This window comes from Pleurodeles waltl, chromosome 6 (assembly GCF_031143425.1).
Source record: "Pleurodeles waltl isolate 20211129_DDA chromosome 6, aPleWal1.hap1.20221129, whole genome shotgun sequence".
Taxonomy (NCBI): Eukaryota; Metazoa; Chordata; class Amphibia; order Caudata; family Salamandridae; genus Pleurodeles; species Pleurodeles waltl.
In genome coordinates, this window is record NC_090445.1 from 487,386,957 (window position 1) to 487,410,262 (window position 23,306).

The following is a 23,306-nucleotide window of genomic DNA, read 5'->3' on the forward strand; positions in this document are numbered from 1 at the left end:
CAATACCCAATCCTCGTGCTGGGAACTGCACCGACACACACCGACCACGCATGCAACCTGGGATTCATCCTGGACTCTTCACTATCTATGACCCAGCAAGTCAACGCCATCTCCTCCTCCTGCATCAACACCTCCTGCATGCTTCAGAAGATCTACAAATTGATCCCCACTGAAACCAGAAGAACAGTCACCCAAGCCCTCGTAAGCAGCAAACTGGACTACGGCAATGCCCTCTGTGCAGGAACCATGGCCAAACTCCAGAAAAGACTGCAACGCATCCAGAACACCTCCGCACGCCTCATTCTGGACATCCCCTGCCACTGCCACATCACAGCCCACCTGAGAGACCTGCATTCGCTCCCCATCAACAAGAGAATCACCTTCAAACTCCTCACCCACTCTCACAAGGCACTGCACAACACCAGACCAGACTACCTCAACAGATGGCTCTCCTTCTACACCCCTACCCAACAGCTTCGCTCCGACGACCTTGGTCTCTCCATCGTCCCACGCTTCCATAGAACAACCACCGGTGGCAGATCATTCTTGCACCTCGTCGCCAAGACGTGGAACACTCTTCCCACCCACCTGCATCAGACGAAGGACCTCCTTACCTTCAGTAGGCATCTCAAGACATGGCTATTCGAGCAGTAGCAGCCCGCCCCCCCTCAGCGCCTTGAGACCCTCCCGGGTGAGTTGTACGCTTTACAAATTCCCTGATTGATTGATTGACTGCTCTCACGATGATAAACAGCATGACAGAAGCATCAGGATTGGATGGAGTGGCCTCTTTCAGTGCTCTTGAGAGCACTGGATGTCTGTGCTTTCTCAAACTCGGCTGTCTAAGACAGCTAGGTTAGAGAAGTTTAAAATGTGCATGTCTGGTTGGCCGTTACAAGAGGGCCAGCCAAAGGGACATGCACACTTTAAACATAAGTGCACAACTCCCTGCTGCCACTAAGAAGCAATTGCCCTGCCCCATCCTGACAGAGTTGCTAAAAAATAAAATTATAATAAATAAACATTATTACGATTTTATATTTAAGCTACTGTGGGGCATTTGTTTAGCAGGTTGCTGCTCCTCTGCTCTCACGGACAGGTCACACCTGGGTGTGTGGGTGCAATAATATGTTTTTGAAGTATTGAAGTTGGCGTGAAAGGTGATTTAATCAGAAGTAGATTTGTTAAGTTATGTGTAACGAGAAGGCTTAGTGGAACAGTTCTAGGGGAAAAGTGCTTGTGGTAGAGTGCTGTGATTTACATACATGATATCAACTCTTACACCGCTAGTTTGATGTAAATGAACTAATTTTGGGGAGTCGATAAGAGACGTGTGCTGTGATCTGGGGTATGTAGCTGTTACCAGGTGACGAATGGCTCTCATGTGCATTAAGTCAGATGGCCTAGTCCTTATGTGGAGGGTCAGTATGCAAGCTGCATTTTTTGGTGTAGCTTGACTTGGCTTAATTGAGAGTTTTGTTGACAGAGGAAGCCTGTAGCAATGGATGGTGATGGGTACCAGGAAATCTGTGGCTTTGTTCTTTTACAGTATTTCGATTTGTTTGCTTTATTATATGGATGGCGTTTCCAAGTTTTGGTAGTGACTGCCTTTTTTTTTGCTGGTTATCTAAATGCTGTCTGGTTTCATTTCCTGATCTCCGTGGGTGGTAATGGGCATATGAGAGAGTGGAGTAGGGACATTTAGTGGTGTTGAAATCATAGAGATCTTAGGCAGAGATATCAGTGGTTGTCCCATAAGGGAAAACATTGATATTCTTTAAGACTAAGAATAAAACACCCGTAAGGGAAAATATTGATATTCTTTAAGACCAAGAATAAAACACAGCGTGTATCAAGGCGGTCATGCCCTTAAAATTAGAAATATAGGATCAGTTTTAAAGGAGCCCATTCTGAGACTATGGCATTTTCTACTGTTTAAGTTTTCCAGGTTGGCTATCTGGGCTTCGGTTGGTGACACAAAAGGGCAATTTGGGGCAGGCTAGAGCAGACAAGAATCTCTGAGTTTTTATTGTATGCACCATAGAGTCTTATATGAAGTTCTCTTGTAGGTTTGGCGGCCTTAATAAGACCATAAGGAAAATGTAAGCTATTGATCTTGACAAGACGATCTATTATTGCACAACCACAATTTGAATGTGTGGGTGCAATGTATGTTTAGGAATCTCTGAAGAAATAAAATGTGGTAGTAAGCTATCACATGATGTGTAAAAGGTGTTATTTGATCACACTTTGGAGTGCAAAATTACCAATTCTGCAACACAAGTGTGAAGACTCTTTAGGAACTCACAATCACTTTTGCATGAAAAAATCAAATTTAGTTGCAAAGGTACAAATCAATTTTAGGTGAAAATTACTATTTGGTATGAGATAATCTTTGTTGCAAAGTAAGCAGTATTACGGAATAGATATAAAAAAACTAAACCATTAAGGTGCCAAATCACATTTAAATGCATCATGACGTTTCAACATAAAAGCACACGGAGAGTACAACACACATCCAGGTAAAACCTCATTTAGTGAAACACATTTAACTTTACAGCACTTTTAAGGCTAAAATCACCCCTGTGGAACATCTGAATGAGTGTAGAAAACCGTTAGGAGTTTATATTACATTCATCTTCAAAATCACATTACAAGGTGCAAAATCATGCAGGGTGCACAAGTATCATTGCTGCGTCATAGGCAAGACAGGAAACCCTTTAAGGAGCACAACTTACCTTTAGAGGCAAAACCACATTTAAGTGAAAAATCATTTTAAATACAAACGTACTGTTGGCGCAGCATTAACAGGAATGATGAAACACATTTGGGGCACAGGTGTGCCTTCTTTTCATTGTATGAACTTTTTGCTTAAATGTCCATACACTGCAGTGGAAAGCAGTATTTCGGCAGGCACCACTCCTAATAGTCAATAGCTAATAGTGAGATTGATATACACCTCTGGCCTCATAAAATGGGAATGCCAGTGTCTTGATGAAACAGTGTAGAGAACAAACTAACGGCTGAATGGAGCCGACCAGAATGCCCCCCTTTGTACGTTTTTAATGTGAATGGCGTGGGCCATTGCTAAAGATATTAGTAGTTAGATCTAAAAATGGTTTTAAAAAAAAGCTGGCAAAAACAAAGCAAGCAATGGTGAGAGTTTGCTCAGATGGTGAAATGTGATGAACAGTGGAATAGAAATTAAAGCAAAATGTACAAATAATTTTTGCTACCGAAGTTTTATCTGAATGGTCTCTCTAAAGGAAATAGTTCATTTTCTGATTTTAAGATGTTTGTGAAAGAAACATGTCACTCTATTAATAAATGCCATATGTCCATTAGTACAAACATTGATTTTAAGAGCTAGATATATACTAAAAGGAAGAGGGATCAGAAGGCTCTTAGCCTTTGGAAGACTATATTTACAGGACTGGGATAGGTTCATGCATTATGATGTTTGTAGCTTTATAGATTGCTTACTTAACCAATTGCACTAAGGTGCTATAGTACAAATATTTGGAGAAGTAGACCCCAGAAGCAAACATATGTCCCACAAAAAAATGAGTAAAAAGTCACTCTTCAAGAAGATTTGCTACTGAAAGAGCTGTAAGTCTGGAAATTAGACTATACTTGTTATGTTATGCCACCTACTGGGAACTTTCCCGCTTTCAATTTTGGTCATTCACCCTTGGAATTTGTCTCCCATTCGTGGGGATGGCCTAATTTCCCCTGCAAACAGCTGAATGTAGTGACCACCATTTTGTGCTTTGCTTGAAGTCTACATTCACTTTCTCATACAGCCAGAAAATCTGCTTTACCTTACGCCAGAAGAAAATTCCAAGATAATGATTACAGACTTTGGATTATCAAAAATGGAAGGGAACGGAATCATGTCCACAGCGTGCGGCACTCCGGGATATGTTGGTAAGTGACAGAAAGAAAGAACATTAAAATGTAAATACTCAAAAAAGAAACTGTGTAGCAACTCTGCATGTCACCAACCCAGGTAAACTGATCTATAGGGAAACGGGAACACTTAATGGAGGCTGATTCCCTCCATTATTGTGGGTGAGTGAAAGTTTGGATGGATTTGGGTAGAGCCTATCTCAAATAATCTATCATGTGTTGTTATTTTATACAAGTGATTCATTTATGCACTTGCTTTTTACAAGCTACTGTCTGTTCCTAATGGCTCATTTACATGGGCCAGTAATAGGTCCAGGAATCCCACCACCCCTTGGAACTACTGATACCACAAGCATCCGTTATGTCAAATGTGGTGGGGTTCACCTCTGATTACAAGTTAGTGGGGAATAACGTGCAAAAATCAGTGTTTTTGCACAAATGTCCTCATTTTTCTACCCCTCCTTTTTTGCCCAGAAATTTAAGTGTTACTGTTTGCGAGCTTTGACCATGAGAAATGTCCAGGTAAAAACTATTGACCCACGCTAACCTCATAGAACTTGTAAAACTGACGGAGCTTGTAACTGCCATTACTAACTCAAACAGGATTTTTGTCCCACTGGTAATGGCTTTTTACAATGCAGCATGTGTATGTAGGCCATAAGCATAAAAGGGCATGGCCTGTCTGGTCATTCTGCCCCTCTAGCATTTCCCTGGTAGGCCGCAGGCTTGGGTTTTGCCTTCAGAGCAAAACAGGCGGCCATGACCCACCCATGTCACACTGGCAACATCATAGTGTGGCCTCCTTCAGTGAGTAGCTGGTTTGAACTTCAAACTCTTGTCCAAGAACAACATTAGGGATCTGGCACATTCCATAATGGTATAGTGGCAGTTCAGCACAGAGCATAAATTGAACCATGGTTGGACTGAGGTGAGCGAGCAATCAAAAGTAACTCAATTTCAAGTGAAGTGGTGTTTTGTCATCCAAAACTGGATGTCCTCTAGAGCTTGGGCTGTGTTTTCCAGTACTAATCGCAAACAAAATGTTTAAATAAAGCTGCAAGTCATCCGTACTAACGTGGAATGGGATATTTGAGTGTTTCAGGGAAGAGACAGGTGGTTTCATATAGAAATTGCTAAAAGTGGAAAAGAAAATATAGCCTTGTAGTGCACCTTGTTGGAATGATGAAGGGTTGGACAGAGTTGCCATTTTTGCCAGTATAGGTCTGTTCGTGGGGTGTGGTGAGACCCATTTGAGAACTGGTCCCCTCTACCTCATTCTAACTTAGGAAATTTCAAGTACAGTGGAGGGATCTACTGTGTTGAGTGCTGTCAAATGGTGCATTAGTAGGAGGAGACAGGCATTTTCTTTGTTTGTTGTGCTGACTGCATTGTTGGCTGCCTTTAGATTTGCTGGTTCTGTGCTGCATCTCAAACTGACCCCTAATTGTAGCTCGTCAAGTAGGTCATTATTGTCTGTGCAGAGAATGAGCTGAGCCTCAAGTCTCCTTTCCAGAGCATTCTCAAAGAACCTTAAGTTGGAAACCTAAACTGATAATGTTTGTATCTTTAGGGTTCTCTTCAGCTTTATTTTTGGACGGTTTTGGACTGTGCATTGTGATAGGAAACTGTTATTCAGGCATGTCTAGTTGGGTGTAAAAAAAAAAATTCCTTGAGAAGAATTGAGGGAATTTGTTCAAGAAAATGAGACCATGATTTTGTTTTGGAAGTGGTGTTGAATGAGTTTGATTAGGTCACTATGCAAAGAGATGATCAAGGGACTTTGGGTTTCTAGAAGGTGTCATAGCTTTCATGGATAGTCTGGAAGGGGTTAGGTAGAGTTCTTTGTTCTTCACCTTGCCCATAAAAAAGATGTAGTACTTCTAATATTTTCTGTGTTTTAGTATTGTTAACTGCTCAAATATGTTCAATTATTCGATTCTACAATCAGCTCTCACAAAGCCAACATCGTTCGATGATGCCTATTACCACAAGCTCATTGTCACATGTATATAAGACCTCCCTTAGCTTTAGCTGCCTCAATGTCTCAATTTTATTTCTGATTTAGCTCCAGAGGTATTGGCTCAAAAGCCCTACAGCAAGGCGGTGGACTGCTGGTCCATTGGAGTAATTACGTACATCTTGTAAGTATCAACCACTGTCATCCAAATCATTTTTATTTCCCTGTTTTCTTCCTCAAGATGGGCCATATTCAAATTTGTAGACTGTGCATCTTGCTTCAAGAAGATACAACAAGAACGTTAGTGTTTCAATGGCAAAGACTTGATATGATTTTAATGTTGCCAAATTGGTTATGAAAAATTTAACTTTCCTGGAATTTCCAAACTGAAAAGCCCACCAACCAGCAACATGTTTGTTATATATTTGCTCCGTAGTTCATGCCTAATTCCAGTTTATTCCAGTCTTCTGCTTAATGGGACTGTAATTACTTGGTTAAGGAGCGTACACTAACTGATGTTATGTCATCTTCTTGGCTTCACCAGATTGTGTGGTTATCCCCCATTCTATGAAGAAACAGAGTCTAAACTCTTTGAGAAGATCCGAGATGGATCCTATGAATTTGAATCTCCTTTCTGGGATGATATCTCCAAGTCAGGTAAGCGGAATCTCTCCTGCTTTAGAATCTGAGTTGTGGTGGAAAGACGGGAGACAAGAAAGGAAGAACACACAGTCTTCCAAGGAATAAAAATCAGGAAAATCAGGAAGTCACAAACAAAACAAGCACTGTCAAAGCCAATAGGTCTTACCTACACAAGACCTATTGGCTTTGCCAATTTGCCAATGTATTTAGCCATGTTGTAAATGGCTGAAAGTAAAGCTGAAAAGCTTTATGACACAGCCAGCGTTGGCTGCATTATAGCATTTTTTTACTTGTAGCTATGCTGCACTGAATCCATCTCTGCTGTATAATCTATACTATAACGTCCCTATAAATGTATAGTCTGGGCGGCAGGTACACTCCTGAACTTTGCATGCCACCCCCTGTTCAAAACAGTGAAGCATTTATATACAAGTTAATCGATGTGGAAGAAAGCAAGTAACTAGGGTGTCCTGCACAGTTAACTGTTGGACACCTTCATTTTAAAAGACATTCTGCAACAAACGTGTAAAATATAAAAAAGCATCTTCAAAAATTCCCAAAAATTCATGTGCAGAACTGTTTTATCTTAGTAATAGTACATCAGACTAAATCAGTGCAAGTATTATTTTAAGAAATAGTTTTCAAACTTAAAGTTTTGAACGTTCATGCTTCCACCCACCCTGACAATGCCAGTAGTGAGCTAAGAGGCAAGTCAGTTATGTGCACACTTTGGATGGCCTGGGTTGCTATTCTACATCAACAACATTTTAATAAAATCAAATGTTGAAGATGTTTTCATGCAGTGCACATCCTGAAGATATGTAGTGCAATATCGTATTATATGTAATGATAAAGAAGAAGCATTGGCAAAGCTTACAGGCTTCACCTATGCAAAATATATTGCCTTTGTCAATGCTTTTTGTACATTTTGCAGATGACTATAATAAAGGCGTGAAGTAACATAAAGAGCTGCCAACTTGGGTTTAAATCTTGGCATTGGCTCAACATCCTGTGATCCTGAACAAATCATGTAATCTCCCTAGTGCCATAAAATAGTGTATTTGTGCAATATAACTTGTGCTCTGATAAACCACTGAAATACTTCATAGAACTTTAAAGTGTTTTTTATAAGAGCTGCTCATACTGTGAAAAAAGGTGATCTGTACACTTTTAAGGTGTGCCAGTGTTATAGGTGAGGAGAATAGGAAGCCTGCAAAGGAGGAAGCATCTGAGGTGACAAAGGAAGGGTGAGGAGGAGCAGTAGTGGGGGAGGCCACGCTTGCAATGTACTGCAGGTAGCACTGGGATGGCAGACGGTCACTAGTGAGCAGGGAGATATCGGCCATAGCTAGTTTCAAGTTGTGGGTAGCAGTAAAATATAGCAATAATTGGTGTTCAGTGGGTATCCTAGACCTTTTTGGCCGCTGTGCCAATGCACCTACTGCACCATTCACATCATAGCCCTAGAGCCTGCAAGATAACTTCACTTGTGACTGCTTGTATAGTAGTAAAATATAGCACTTTTCAGTGTTCAGTGGGTTTCCTACAGCTTTCGGCCCCTGTGGCATTGCACCTGCTGCTCCATTCAAATCATGGTCCTAGTACCTGCAAGGTAATTGCACTTGCGACTGCTTACTTAGTAGGAGAAGATAGCAGTGTGTTCAGTGGGTTTCCTAGAGCTTTTGGTCCCTGTGCCACTCCACCTGCTACACCATTCAAAACATGGCCCTAGTACCTGCAAGGTAACTGCAGTTCTGACTGCTTGTTTACTAGTAAAAGATAGCAATGTTCACTGTTTAGTGGGTTTTCTAGAGCTTTCGGCCCCATGCCACTGGACCTGCTGCACCATTCAAATCATCGCCCTAGAGTCTGAAAAGTAACTGCACTGTGACTGATTGTTTACTAATAAAATATAGCAATAGCGGGTTTCCTAGAGCTTTTGATCCCTGTGCCACTAAACCTGCTGCATCATTGAAATCAAGTCCCCAGTGCCTGCAAGGTACCTGCTTGTCTAGTAGTAAAATATAGCAATAATCTGTGTTGTGTGTGTTTCCTAGAGCTTATGGCCTCTGTGCCATTGCTCCTGCTGCACCATTTAAATCATGGCCCTTGTGCCTGCAAGGTACCTGCATGTGCGACTGCTTGTTTACTAGTAAAATATAGCAATTATTGGTGTTCAAATGGTTACCTAAAGCTTTTGGCCCTGTGCCACTGCTGCTGCTGCACCAGTCAAATATTGACCCTCGTGCCTACAACGTAACTGCAGTTGTGACTGTTTGTTTACTAGTAAATGATAGCAATAATTAGTGTTCAAAGGATTGCCTAGAGTTTTTGGCCCCTGTGCCACTGCTCCTGCACCATTCAAATAATGGCCCTAGTGCTTGCACAGTAACTGCACTTGTGACTTCTTGATAACTAGTAAAAGATAGCAATAATCGATGTTCAAAGGGTAACCCAAAGCTGTTGGCCCCTGCTCTACTGCACCTGCTGCACCATTCAAATCATGGCCCTAGTGCCTATATGGTAACTGCACTTGTGACTGCTTGTTTACTAATAAAAGATAGCAATAATCAGTGTTCAGTGGGTTTCCTGGAACTTTTGGCCCCTGTGCCACTGCACCTGCTGCACTATGCAAATCATGGCCCTAGTGCTTGCAAGGTAACTGCACTTTAGACTGATTGTTTAGTAGTAAGAGATAGCAATAAGTTGTGTTCAGTGAAATTCCTAGAGCTTTTGGCCCCTGTGCCACTGCACCTGCTGCACCATTCAAATCTTGGCCCTAGTGCCTCAAAGGTAACTGCAATTGTGACTGCTTGTTTTGTAGTAAAATATATCAATAATCAGTATTCAGTAGGTTTCCGAGAGCTTTTGGCCCCTGTGCCACTGGACCTGCTGCACCATTCAAATCATGGCCCTAGTGCCTGCAAGGTAACTGGGCTTGTGATTGGTTGTTTATTAGTAAATTGTAGGCACAGTTGCTGACAGAATACATAATTATCGTGTTGCTAAACATAATCACAAAGGCTTTTACAAAACTTGCGTTTAAACTTACCCTGCTTTCCAAAATAAATTGCCACATATGCCATAAATAAAGCACATACTTTACACATCAAAGTTAAAAACAAGCATTGTTAAATTGTGTTACAATATGGCTGGCTCTATCATGTAAAACGATGTTATCCTGTGCTTGTCAGTAAATGGGCCTTAAACAACGAAAATTGTCTAATAGTTTTCAAACATAATTTTAGAAATGTTCATGTTTCCACCCACCTACCCTGACAATACCAATAGTGAACTTCATGCCCCACGACTAAAAGGCAAATGTTTTGTGCAGCTGAAGACCGAGATACCTTTTGAGATGGCTATATCTAAAACAAAATTTAAAAAAGGTATAAGTAGGATACATGGAGAAAGTACACTACATTCCTATTTTCTGTATGCGCTCTCACTTTGAAGTCAGCCGAAAGCAAAATAAACAACAGGTTCTCTGGAAGACACAGCTTGACATTTGACCTTGATCTTTGAATGTCCTGCAAATGTGATGATATAGGATTACAGAAAAGGAGTTTGTGGAAGTATGCTGTAAGCATGGCTTTCACATGGGCAGGTATGAACTAGAGCTGGGGAGACGTAAGCATATAAACCTAGTAAATAGAAACCCAGAAAACATGAGTTGCAAAGCTAATGGCAAGCAACAGGCAGAATGCCTTTCCAGGTCAACTTATAAAACTTTTACAAAAGAAAGTTGTACCACTACCTTTGATGTTTGTGAAACGCACACTTCATAGGATAATGTCAGTGTTTTTCCACTTCTGTTTATTAACTATGGTATGAAAGCTCAGTGGGTTGAGACCCTACTGCACAGATATGTTTCAACAATCAAACCTGCAGAATGCATGTTTAAGTATGAGAGAGCTGAATTGGTATGTTCACATTCAGAAGCTGATAAATTGCAAATTCGGGAGGTGGTAAAAACAGCTCAAAAAATGTAAGCACTAAGAAGCAATGGTGTTTGTTGTATGGACCTTGTACATAATCAGCATACACATTAATGCAGTGTTTATATTGTTGCTTGTGGAGGAACAAATGGGCAATGGGCAAATTCAATCATGCCATTCATACCTCAGTCTGTAATCTAAAGCAGCAGTAGTACCCAAAAGAGTTTATAATAGTAGACTAGATGGGAAACAAAATGAAAACTCACCCCCAGATGTAGTTTTCTTTTATGTGGAAATTAAGTATGTAAATATATTAAGACGTCTTCACTGGTGAAACACTGCCAGCAAACTAAGTGGGACTCACTGAGGAGACATTGAGAAATCTAAAGCGATATTTACTGTCTGTGTAAACATAGATGGGAAAGACATTGAGATCCGTACAGGGCAGGGTATCTGAACCCTGTGTGAAGACCTACACATGCCTGTATAAGGCTGTAACAGGGCTGCCTGTTGTGGCTGTTCAATGTATAGTAAGTCATGTGAGACAGTGATGACTTTGGCACTAAGAAATAATTTCCTTTTGACTGGCCCATGGCCAGAGAGACACTAACACCGGTACAGAAAGAAAATGGGACCTGAAGAAAGAGACACTGGTACTGTTGGTGCGCTGGGCCCCAGGAACAATTTTCTCCCCGCTCTAGGCTCAATGACTGCCAGCACGCAGATGAGATACCATCACTGTTCTCACCTATTGAGGTTGACTGAATCTTTGGACTTGGCAAAGAGTGTAGATGTCAGAATCATTTAATAACAAATGACATTATACTGTAAACAATACTAAACATCATTGGCAATTTAACACTAAATCAAACTCCAAACCAAATACAATTTTAAAGCTTTTTTACAATCCCACAATCAATGTCACATTTATGGTGCGCAAAACTAAATTATAAACATACATGAAAACCATAGACTGACCAAAACGTCTGAAATGATTTAGCCTTCTAAACATCAGTACTGTCAAACACTCCAAAAGAATAATGTAAATTATCAACAAAACCATATTCACATTATTGTTAGATTTCAAAAGAGATGATGGTGACATCAGTAGATCATCACAATGCAGTTTTCACAATCAATTTCAGATCTCAGGTTTCACAGATAGGCTATTCCTGTCACTAACATGAATTTTGACTTTCATGTGTGGGAACGGGCTAACACTTGTGGACAAAGCAAAAATAAAAGAAAGACAAAAATAATTTAGAAAACCATCTAACTAGGGCAACTCACTATAAAACTTAAGCTGGTGTAAGTACCTAACTGAAAAGGAAACAGAAAACCACATTCAATTATACCTCTTCTCATGGGACAGCATACAGCGATGATTCTTCAAGCAGGACAGTCACCTTCTTCCAGCATCAGTTGACAACAGCATCAGTTGACAACAGCATCAGTACGGTGCAGAACACTGGCTGCACATAGAACATATCAGCAGTTCAGAATTAGTTAGGCCTATTAGTATTTAATCACATAACAGAATAGGGCAATCAGGACTAAGATGAGAAAACTAATGTGAGAACTTCAAGAACAGGAGAGTGACAGCAAACTTAAATAATAGGGCTCTGGACAGCTTTGAGGCAGGAGAAAAACTAACTAGGAATGACTTTGACAAGAATTAACTCAAGACTCCCTCAAGACTGACTTCAATTTTATAGTTCCTCACTAATTAGAAATATGCACAATCCATTCATTGGTCCTTCAGGTAGGCGCACTTCAGACGTCAGATTCAGCATGAAATAGATGCAGATGGCACCATCGAATTTGCAACAATTATGAATCTTCTCAGCAAAAGTACATTATCATCTGTATGATTTCACACATTTCTAACACATTATTCCATTCTCTAGTTATTTGTTACTTGAGATCCTTTCTTACGACACACAAAAAACTAAACTAATACATTTCACATGAGAACTACAAATGTCCTGTCTTGTTCGACACATAGAACAAATACTGCAACATTATTATTTCTAAAATATGTTTCTTGCCTACAAAACAATAGGACGTTCAAAATCACATTAGCAGCCTAGGGAAAGAATTCAGGTCAGAAGGGACAGAATAAACAAGTGATTTTCCATTACTGCTGCAAAATGAGTCTTCCAGGGTTAGTCAAGTTAAGACTACTTTAATACATTCAATACAATAATACATTAACAAACCTATTGCACACCTTACAATTTATATATGCAAAGCGAATTATTTCATTGCAAACATTATTTACAACATGTTAGAATTGATTTAAACGTGGATTTATTTTTCTGCACACATGAAACTTACATTAATAAACTTAATTTAATTCAATATAAGTACGATTAATTCGTATACATTTAATATTTTAAATAACATTCAATATAAATTCCCATTAATACTTCATTTAATATGAATGCAAAATAGCTCATGTTAAACGTAGTGTTTTAATACAAACGGTTGCCACATGGTTCACCATAATTCAAACATGTACATTTTACAATTCATGTTATTTTCTTTGCTAGGCCTTTAAATATAGGTTAATTCATCATCATATGCTTACTTCTGTGCCATTAGTATATTCAATAAATGTGATGTGTCTCAGTACTAACATTGGTAACATGGAGATGCTGATTCTGGGCATGGGACATGGCCCCTTTCAATGAGACAGGGTGACCTCTCTAATGAGTTTCCCACCTGCTAGGAATCTCGGGACTCTACAGAATCATCACATCTAGACAGCTCACAGCACTAAAAGGCCATACCAGTGGCACCGAAAGGCCATACCGGTGGCACATAAAGGCCAAGAAACACTGGGAGACACATAGAGGAGGATACACAGACACTGCATCCTGCAGACAGACTTTTGCAGATGGCCCCGCATCAAGGTGGAAGCACAAACTTCCAAAATCCCAGCTCACGGTTTGATCTCAGAAGTGGCAACACTGCACGAAAAACAGTAGTGAAATAAAACATGAAGACCATATTAGCACTGTTGAAAATGGACGTAACTGAGCCACCCATTCAGGTTACTAAAAGATGTGATCACATCGATAAAAAAGAGAAATTGTTGTCTATAGTGGATAATCATTGCACAGAATACTAGCAGAAGACTTGCTTCACTGAAGCGCAGTACCTGCTAGGACTATCTCTCACTGTATGAATGTGCAACAAGTTAGGCTTAGGAGTTTTATTAGAAATTATACTTAAAAGAAAGAGTACTCAACACAAACCAGCACACTCGGCGGAAGTAGATTCCAAGAACTTCGCAGAAGTTTGAAAATACTGTTACAGAAACCCAAGAACATTCGTATTGAATGAACAAGAGCTGAGCTTTTGAGTGGGGCACTGTCCTGTCAACAGCAGCCAGGGGAATAGAAGTGTATCGACTCTGGATACAGTCTCGACATCAATTTACATCAGTTTACACTACTGTAAGTTGCAGGCAGCATAGAGAAAGCTATGTCAATATGTCATAATAAAAGTGTTTAGTGTTATGACAAGCATGTTGTAATATATAAAACTAAACACATAACTTGAAATGACGTGCACATTTTATTCGAAAGGCGCACACAAACATAGAGAAACATTTTGAATCTGGTCAAAAGTGGTGATGTCGACAAAAACCGCATCAGGTTGTCTAAAAATGAAGCACTATATGGATACGCGCCCATCGTAAAGATCAAAAGCTTACGGTGCAATTTATTGAGGTTCCCTCGAATGACTTGTCTTTTATTAGTATATCTCAGTTCTTTCATGCGTTGCTTATTGCTGTGAGCATCCTTGTGCATCGCTGACAGCACCACGGGACTGACAGCCCGCACTGACTTGCAATCATCACTCTCCTAAAATGGCAATTAAAAATATCTGAGCATTTCCACTAATGGCGGCAGAATTGGTTTTTAAATATTAGCAGGCCCGTAAATTCCAGCGTTCGCTGCTCGACAATCGGTTTTTTAAGTGAGCAGCAGTGCAGTGCTAATTAGGGGGTGGAGCCTGGCCAACTGTGGTTCAGCCCAAATGTTCTCGCTCCACAAATTGTATCTAATTGTATTTGTAAAGCGCTTACTATCCCTGACGAGGCGTCAGAGTCAATAAACCTCTCCCATAGTAGGGTCTCTAGATTTTCTGTACAAAAAACAGGAAGGCTATATATCTATCTATCTATTCCTCTGTCTCTCTCTAGAGCCCTCCTGGAAGCTTGTCCCAAGGGCAGGAGGCTTGTGGTGCTGGCTTGGGTGATGGTCTCCATGCAGACAGATTTACCTCTCAATAAATCCTGCTGTGTTGTGTGACTGAGGCGAGGTAGCAAAGCAGGAGTCTGTCTTTTTCATAAAGTAAGCTCTCTCCCTGGTGTAAAGAGAGGGATGGTGTGAGTATGAGCCTTCACAGCATTGTGATGAATGTGCGTGCTCACCGTACCTTCTCCCAAAATCAGACATGTATTTGTTTTTCAAAAAACTGTTGAGACGCCTGGACAGTCTTTGAAAAAATCAGGACTGTCCAGGCAAATTCAGGACTTCTGGTCACAGACAGGTAAAATACATAATTTCAGAAAAATATTATGCACTTTCTATTTCAATTGCAATAAGCCAAGATAACTGCTAGTATTTCAGTACCTGAGACTGTGGTGCTGCTCAATAGTGTCAGTGTTAGGTCATGTCTTTTTTCACTGACATGAAAAGTTTTATGCCCACAAGCACTGAAAAACATGTTCATAAAGGCTCAGTGAGACCCTGAAACACCTAAACGTGAGCCACAAAACGAAATAAAGTTCATTGGGAATAGAGAGTACTATGCCCTTTCCCATTATCAGCTTTTTTGGGCCTACGCCAGCACCTCCGAAGGTGGTTAAATCCTGGGCATGCAGATGGACTCCAATGTCATCCTAAAATTGAGAGAAACACCTCCACTCCTTAAGAAATATCTTTCTGCCTCGCCCCTGCTTATCCTACACCATCCACTCTTTGATTTAATCTCCTTAGTTGTGTCCCACATGACTACACATATGGACTTTACCTGGAAGAAGGATTATTCCTGTTCCACAAACCTTGTGTTAGAAATGAGGTCTCTAGTTGGCAGTGGCTTGCACCCTATCTAAGCAGGGCTCTTTACCCTAGCCAGGGTAATGGAGTCACATAACTAAGATAACCCTTGCTCACCCCCTTGGTAGTATGGGCAATGTGTAAAGTATTTGTACACACACACAGTAACACAGTCAAAATACCACAAAAGTACATCATACCAGTTTAGCAAAATAGCCACTATGTATCTGAGTAAAAAAGGACAAAAATCCAACGATACACATTTTCAAAGTGCTCAGAAACACAATAGCTCCAACTGTGGCTATCATGGCATCTTGACAGAGACGTTCCCAACAGTCCGACGCCACTCACAAGGGAGCGAGGGTCAGTCACAGAGTTGCACAGACCCCAGGTACAGTACCTTGAAAAACAATGAGGAAACAAAGATGTTGCATGGAGTTGGAGAGGTGAGGGCTCACTGGAGCCAGTGCAGCGTTGGTTCCTTACTGCTACCAAGGAGGTGAGGTGTTGGTTCCTTACTGCCAAGTAGGGGAGGTGAGGTCTCAGTTCCTTACAGTTGCAGGGGAGGTGATGCAGCAATGGTCGTGAGGCATCATTCCTTACGACTAAGTCGGGCAGATGAATCCAGCAGGTCAAGATACAAAGCTTCGACTTTGCGGTGTCATGATCACACCATGGGGCCACAGGTGCTGTGGCAGAGTCAGAGTCGGGTGTCACGGACGTTGGTGACGTTGGTGGCACAGCACTCGGGACTCACACAGTGGCAGGACTACTGAGATGCTGCGACAGCATCGGGCTTGTTTTGTATGGAAGGGTCGGGGTTGTTGCCTCTGGTGCAGGTGGCGGTGTGGAGTCAGAGAGCGGCACTGGTTCCAAAGTCTCCCTGGAGTTGATGTGCTTAGTTTCTTCTTAGATGAACCAGAGCTCACATGTAAGGGCCCAGGAACTGGATTTGGCACCACTTGGCAGGTCAGGACTCTCAGCAAGAGAACCCAGGTGCTGGGAGGTGAAGTCTTTGATGGGCCTGAGACTTCCTAACAGGAAGCAAGCTCAGTTCATACCCTTGGAGAACCTTGGAAATCAGGATGTAGAAAGCAAAATCAAGTATTTTTACTTCCAGGACAGAAGCAGCAAGCAGCAGGCCAGCACAACAAAGCAACAGACAGAGTGGTAGTACCGCCTAAATCATCCAGCTCTTCTTCCTGGGAGCATGTCCTTAGTCCATAAGTGTTCTAAATATGTGGGGTCAGAGATTCAGTACTTATACCCAGTTCTGTCTTTGAAGTAGGCAAACTTTAAAGAGAATTCTTTGTAGTGAAAAATACCCTGCCTTTCTCTGCTGTGGCCCCAGACATACTCCAGGGGGGGTTGGAGACTGTTTTTTGTGAGGGCAGGCACAGCCCTTTTCAGGTGCAGGTGTCAGCTCCTTCCACCACTCTAGCTCAGGGAGACCCATCAGCCTGGTGATGGGCCATCGGGATATGCAGGGCACACCTCAGCTCCCTTTGTTTGACTGTCTAGAGTGAATGTACAAACAAGCCAACTGTCATCCTGACCCAGATGTGTATTCCACAGACAGGTAGAGGCACAGAATGGTTAAGCAAGAAAATGCCCACTTTCTAAAAGTGGCATTTTCAAACTTACTATTCAAAAAACAACTTCACCAAAAGTTGTAATTTTAAATTGTGAGTCGGAGACCCCAAACTCCAAATCTCTATCTACTCCCAATGGGAAATTACACTTAAAACATATTTCAAGGCAATCCCCATGTTATTGTGTGTGGGGGAGGCCTTGAAATAGTGAAACATTGATTTAGCAGTATTTAAATTTCAGGACATGCAAAGCACACCAGTACATGTCGTACCTTTTAAATACACTGCACCCTGCCCCTAGGGCTGCCTTGGGCCTACGTTAGGGGTGCCTTACATGTAGTAAAAGAGAAGGTTTGAGCCTGGCAAATGGGTGTTCTTGCCAGGTCGAATTGGCAGTTTAAAACTGCACTCACAGACTCTGCAGTGGTAGGTCTGAGATAGGTTTACAAGGCTACTCATGATGTGGGTGGCAAAATCAGAGCTGCAGGCCCACTAGTAGCATTTTTATTTACAGCCCCTTGGAAAACATAGTGCACTTTACCAGGGACCTACCAGTTAATTAAATAGGCCAACCATGGAGCAACCAATCACCAATACGATTTACACAGAGAGAATTTGCACTTTAGTACTGGTTAGCAGTGGTAAAGGGTCCAGAGTCCTAAGACCAGCAAAAACAATCTGCAACAAACAATCAAGAAACAGGAGGTCAGAGGCAGAAAAGACAGGGGAAATCATGCCAACTGATGCCAGAGATAACACCTTGGGTTTAAAATCCTGTGGCAATGGTCTTCCAATAACTGCACCCAGGAGATCAGACCTTGTCTACTATCAGGATCCTCCAATAGCACCCTATTACCGAAAGAGTAAAACTGATAAACTTATACAAGGGACATGTACACTGTGACATGGGGAGACAAAACTGACACGTGACAAGACGGATGTATAGACACAAAGACACAGTAACATGGAGACACTACACAATAGTGACAGGGACCATGATACACCAATAAATGGTTCAAGGGACATGAAGAAAAGGTTTCTCATTAATGACACTCGAAAGACATGGTCCCACACACTACCAAATAATATTGACAACATTCTCCCTTCCAGCACAGTCTATCAAACCTCATACTCACTGACGAAGTGTACCAATCCGAAAGCTTTCAATGACATGCACTAATGCTAGTAGCAGATGGGGTACTTAGATAATACAGTTTAGATTCATATAAAAAGGGAGGCCATATGACAAGTGCACTTTTATATGCCTGTTAAATGTACATTTCGATTATGAGGTTTTGGTTTGAAGGGTGTTAACATCACAAAACTTCATCTGTGGTTAAGACCTCTCACAAAAAATATTTCTATAACATTTTTGCAGACCTTCCATATAAAACTGAGGGGCATACTTATACTTTCTTTGCACTGAATTAGCGTCATTTGTTTTTAGCTAATCCAGTGCAAACTTAACTCCACATTTATATTTTGACGCTAGACCAGTCTAGCATCAAAGTATTTGAGTTAAAATCATTTTCTGCATGCGAGAAACCTCCTTGCGTCAATGAGATGTAAGGTAGGCGTTCCTGTCCTAAAAATGACTCAAAGCCCATAGCGCCTTATTTATCTTCCCATGCAAAAATGGAGGAGGCAGGCATAAATAATGGCGCTAAGCCTGCTTAGCGCCATTATTTAACACCTGGGTCAGAGCAGGCTTTAGGGACCTGTGGACCCATTTCCATGGTCAAACACCATGGAAAGAGCCCACAGGTGCCCACCCCAATCCCCAGGAACACCCCCACCCACACCAGAGGGACTCCAGAGGATGATGGGACCCCATCCCAGGTAAGTAGGGTAAATAGAGGTAAGTATTTGAAAATGTTATTTAAAGTGCCCTTGGGAGCCCTGAAATGGGCCCCCTACATGGCACTGGGTGCAGTGGCCATGCCCAGGGACCCTTGTCCCCTCTGCTGACCATTGGGGTGGTCGGCATGACTCCTGTCATTTATAGGACAGGAGTTATGTGGTATGGATGGTTTTGCATCAGGAAATGACGCTTGGCTGGTTAAAGACTTTTTTTTGTCTCTACCAGCCTAGCGTCCTTTTTTGGTGCAAAATCCCCTTCCCCCATACCGCCACCCCCACCCGGCTAACGTAATTTTCCAAGACGCTAACCCACCCTTTGCGCCAGCTTGCAGGATTCCATAAATTTGGCGTGCGTCTGGCGCTCTGGAATGACGCAAGCCGGCGCTATACTCAAGAAATATAAATATGGGCCTGAGTTCTTTGCAAGATGTCTTCTTGCAAAACCTTTTTGTGCGGTTTTTGTTCACATTTTCTAAAAACAACTTGATTGTGTTTGAGGAGGAAATGTAACATTTTGCACACCAATATTTGTGCTGAGGTGAGTCAAGATCTCCAATTTTTGAGAGCCTGACATTAGGCTTGGCTACGTCTATTAACTGGCCCTATTTACACAAGTGTCCACAACTGTTTTTGAAGAAAGACGATGTACCTCAAATTTTAACAGAGAGGCGAAAGTAAATAATTAAAAAATAATTCTTAGATAATTCTGCAAAATGCACAACTGGCCGCTGCTGTCCTTGTCCCCGTTTTCCATTGTCCATCCAATTTTTAATTTATTTGTGCCATCATGCTACATTACACAAACATTAGAGTAATTTGTTACTGAAACAATTATGTGCAATGACACGTCGCGGCAATTACTTGGTTTAGGTAATGTTTCTATGTTTCTCACTGGTGCTTTTGGTTTGGAAGTCTGAGGTGCTCCTCGCCTGGTCTAATGTTACTAGGTGACTCAGAGGCACTGAGAATGCCATGAGAAGTATGGGGTTTTTATTTTGCAAGAAATGCTTTCTGTGAGCTCTTTTTCATTCACTCCAGTCTACTATATACATAGGTTACAGTGGTTTGCAAAACAAGTTTAGAAGATTTGGAAATGCTTTTTCTTTGAGACATTGGGCCATTTAATAACACCAGTTATTCTATTATTTACAAGAATACAAAGCGCTAGAAAAATATATCTTTTTTTTTATTATCTACTGTACATGTTTTCTGTTATTTCTTAATCCCGGGCATGCCATCTTTAAACTTTGCTAACAGATGTTCAGAAGCTCGATCAGCGTTATGATCCTGCGTTGTATCAAAGAGCTGGTGAATTAATGGAGAATACGGCCAAGATTAGCCTTTTTCTAATCCAGGGAGATTTTCAGGGAAGACTTTGTTGGGCCTTCCAGAGAACTGCCAGCATTTGGAGGAAGGAGTATCCTTGAAGATGAAAATGTGAAAAGCGTATATTTTCATAACTTTGCCCAATGCTCCTGTGGAGCATAGAAAGGAACTATGCTCTATATAGATAATAGACAATAGATAACTATCAGACAGATGAGGAGAAAAACTTGCCAATAAATAATTTTTGGGCCTGAGCCGGAGGAGTGGACATTCCATTCTTAAAATACTAGAAAATTGAATTCCTTCAGCACCTCATGGCTTCGAAGGCGTATAAACAGTGAACAAGAAATGCAAAGGTGAAAAGACTCTGGGGGTCATTCTTACTTTGGCGGGCGGCGGAGGCCGCTCGCCAAAGTTCCGCCGTCAGATTACCGCTGCGCGGTCAAAAGACCGCCGCGGTAATTCTGAGTTTCCCGCTGGGCTGGCGGGCGACCGCCAGAAGGCCGCCCGCCAGCCCAGCGGGAAACCCCCTTCCATGAGGATGCCGGCTCCGAATGGAGCCGGCGGAGTGGAAGGGGTGCGACGGGTGCAGTTGCACCCGTCACGATTTTCAGTGTCTGCTTGGCAGACACTGAAAATCTTGGTGGGGCCCTGTTAGGGGGCACCTGCAGTGCCCATGCCATTGGCATGGGCACTGCAGGGGCCCCCAGGGGCCTCACGACACCCGTTACCGCCATCCTGTTCCTGGCGGCGAAAACCGCCAGGAACAGGATGGCGGTAAGGGGGTCGGAATCCCCATGGCGGCCCTGCAAGCAGTGCCGCCATGGAGGATTCCCCAGGGCAGCGGGAATCCGGCGGGACACCGCCGGTTTCCCGTTTCTGACCGCGGCTGTACCGCCGCGGTCAGAATGCCCATGGATGCACCGCCAGCCTGTTGGCGGTGCATCCGCGGTCCCCGGCCCTGGCGGTCCATGACCGCCAGGGTCGGAATGACCCCCTCTATGACTAAAACTGAAATCTCATTACCCTTTTCCTCAGTTTGACAGACAGCTTAACCAAAACCAGTGACTACAAGGAGAAACTGTCCAAACAGCCCTAGCGACTTTTTGACTTGCAAATCATGATATGCAGCAGAGCAGATCATGGGCAAAACCTTAAAGTGACTTCCTATGGATCAAACAGAGCTGACACAAGCTGCTGCCTTTTGTGGGTATTAAAGACAAGCATAACAGTGGCGGCCCGTCCTTTAGGGCGGAGGGGCCACGCCCCCCCACCTTTTGCCCCTTATGAAGAGTGTCTGTCAGGCTGAAAAAAGGTCAGCCTGACAGACACTCTTCATGTTCAGTTCAGGCAGCAGACTCCTGGCTGCCTGAGCTGAACTTTGCTCGGCTAAGGAGGTCACAGCTCCTATAGGCGTGACCTCCTCGGCTCAGCAAAGGTACCTCGAGGCCCTCCCCTGGGTGACGAGGAAAGCGTCACCCATTGACACTCGCCCTGGGCGCTTCAGGTTTAAGCCCTGAAGTGCCCAGAGCGAGTGTCAATCAGTGACACTTCGTCATAGAGTGGGGTGGGGTCAGCAGTCTCACAGACCCCATCCCACTCTGTGACGCGGGTGGGACTGCTAATGAGGGAAGGCAGCAGTACCAACCCTCCTGGGACCTGGAGGTTGAAGGTAAGGTGTGTGTGTGTGTGTGTGTATATGTGTGATGTTTTAAATTGAATGTTTGGTGCGCGCGTGCATGTTTGAATGTTATGAGTGTTGTTAATGGATGTGCGTGCGTGTGTGAAAGAATGAGTGTGTGTGATCTTTTCAAATGAATGTTTGGTGCGTGCGTGCATGTTTGAATGGTATGAGTGTTGTTAATGGATGTGCGTGTGTGCGTGCATGCATGTCTGTGTGTGAAAGAATGAGTGTGTGTGATGTTTTAAAATGAATGCTTGGTGCGTGCGTGCATGTTTGAATGGTATGAGTGTTGTTAATGGATGTGCATGCGTGCGTGTCTGTGTGTGAAAGAATGAGTGTGTGTGTGTGTTTGTGTGTGTGTGTGTGTGTGCATCCCCCTCTCTCCTAAAGCTGCCGGCGGCCACTGAATCATAGCCACCTGATGTTTGCTCATCCAGCCTGCAAGATATTGAAACAGTCAATCTTGGCTCTCGCTACTGCTCGAGCCATCTTTGTGGAATAATCTAGGGATCGAGGGAACTGATTGAGATTGTAAAATGTGAAGTTAAACACTGCATTTGCCTGCATATTCATAGAAAGGATAGAGTCCAAGTAAATCCCCCGAGTCTTGACTTTGAAAATGAATCTATCAATCTGTTTAATGGATTGGATAAATGGGGAACCGTCACTGACACCAGTTTGTGTGGGTTTGAGCACAGGAGATATTCAGTTTTTATGTCACTAAAACAGAAAAAATATTATAATAGATATTATCCTTGTCACCTTGCGCCATATTAGCTGTTGTGATATTAGATCAAAAATCACCTACGTATTATAATCACACGTAGGTAGAACTGTATGCACTGATGATGAAGCAGTTCATGTAGACGATGCACATAAACGTTGTGGGAGAGTGACGTAACTCTCCATGCACATCACAGGTGATAGGACATCTCTCCAAATCACAGCCTTCAAATGCAAAACATCATTTAACATTGGAATGGAAGGAGGCAGCTCTCCTTTAGCAATATTCCTTCTCGAAGATTTACCTGTAAAGAGGGCTTAAGAATGTTTGCATATACCTGTCAGGGTGGAACATTAATTGTAGATTACAGACAAGCTTCTAAGAGGCTTGCCGAAAGTCTCTTTTGGGTGATGTAGAATTGGTGACTGTGTGTAACAGAGTCTCTACCATCTCCTTAATAACAAGCCATGGGGATGTTTTTAGAGCCCAGCTAATATCTATGACTTCCTTATTCAAATATTGGACCGATCTAGGAATATTTTCCTTGGCTGAAGGGCAATACAGATACCCTGAGAGGCGCAGACCCAACAGCTCTGACTGAC

General features: G+C 42.4%; 1 protein-coding gene across 1 annotated transcript in view; it reads left to right on the top strand.

Moving 5' to 3' along the window:
* Positions 1-23,306, top strand: part of CAMK1G (calcium/calmodulin dependent protein kinase IG) — a 192,726-nt gene that overhangs the window by 136,957 nt on the left and 32,463 nt on the right. The window contains exons 6-8 of the mRNA XM_069238626.1: positions 3,804-3,927; positions 5,975-6,050; positions 6,411-6,523. Coding sequence (XP_069094727.1) covers positions 3,804-3,927; positions 5,975-6,050; positions 6,411-6,523 — 313 coding nt within the window. The remainder of the gene's footprint in view (positions 1-3,803; positions 3,928-5,974; positions 6,051-6,410; positions 6,524-23,306) is intronic.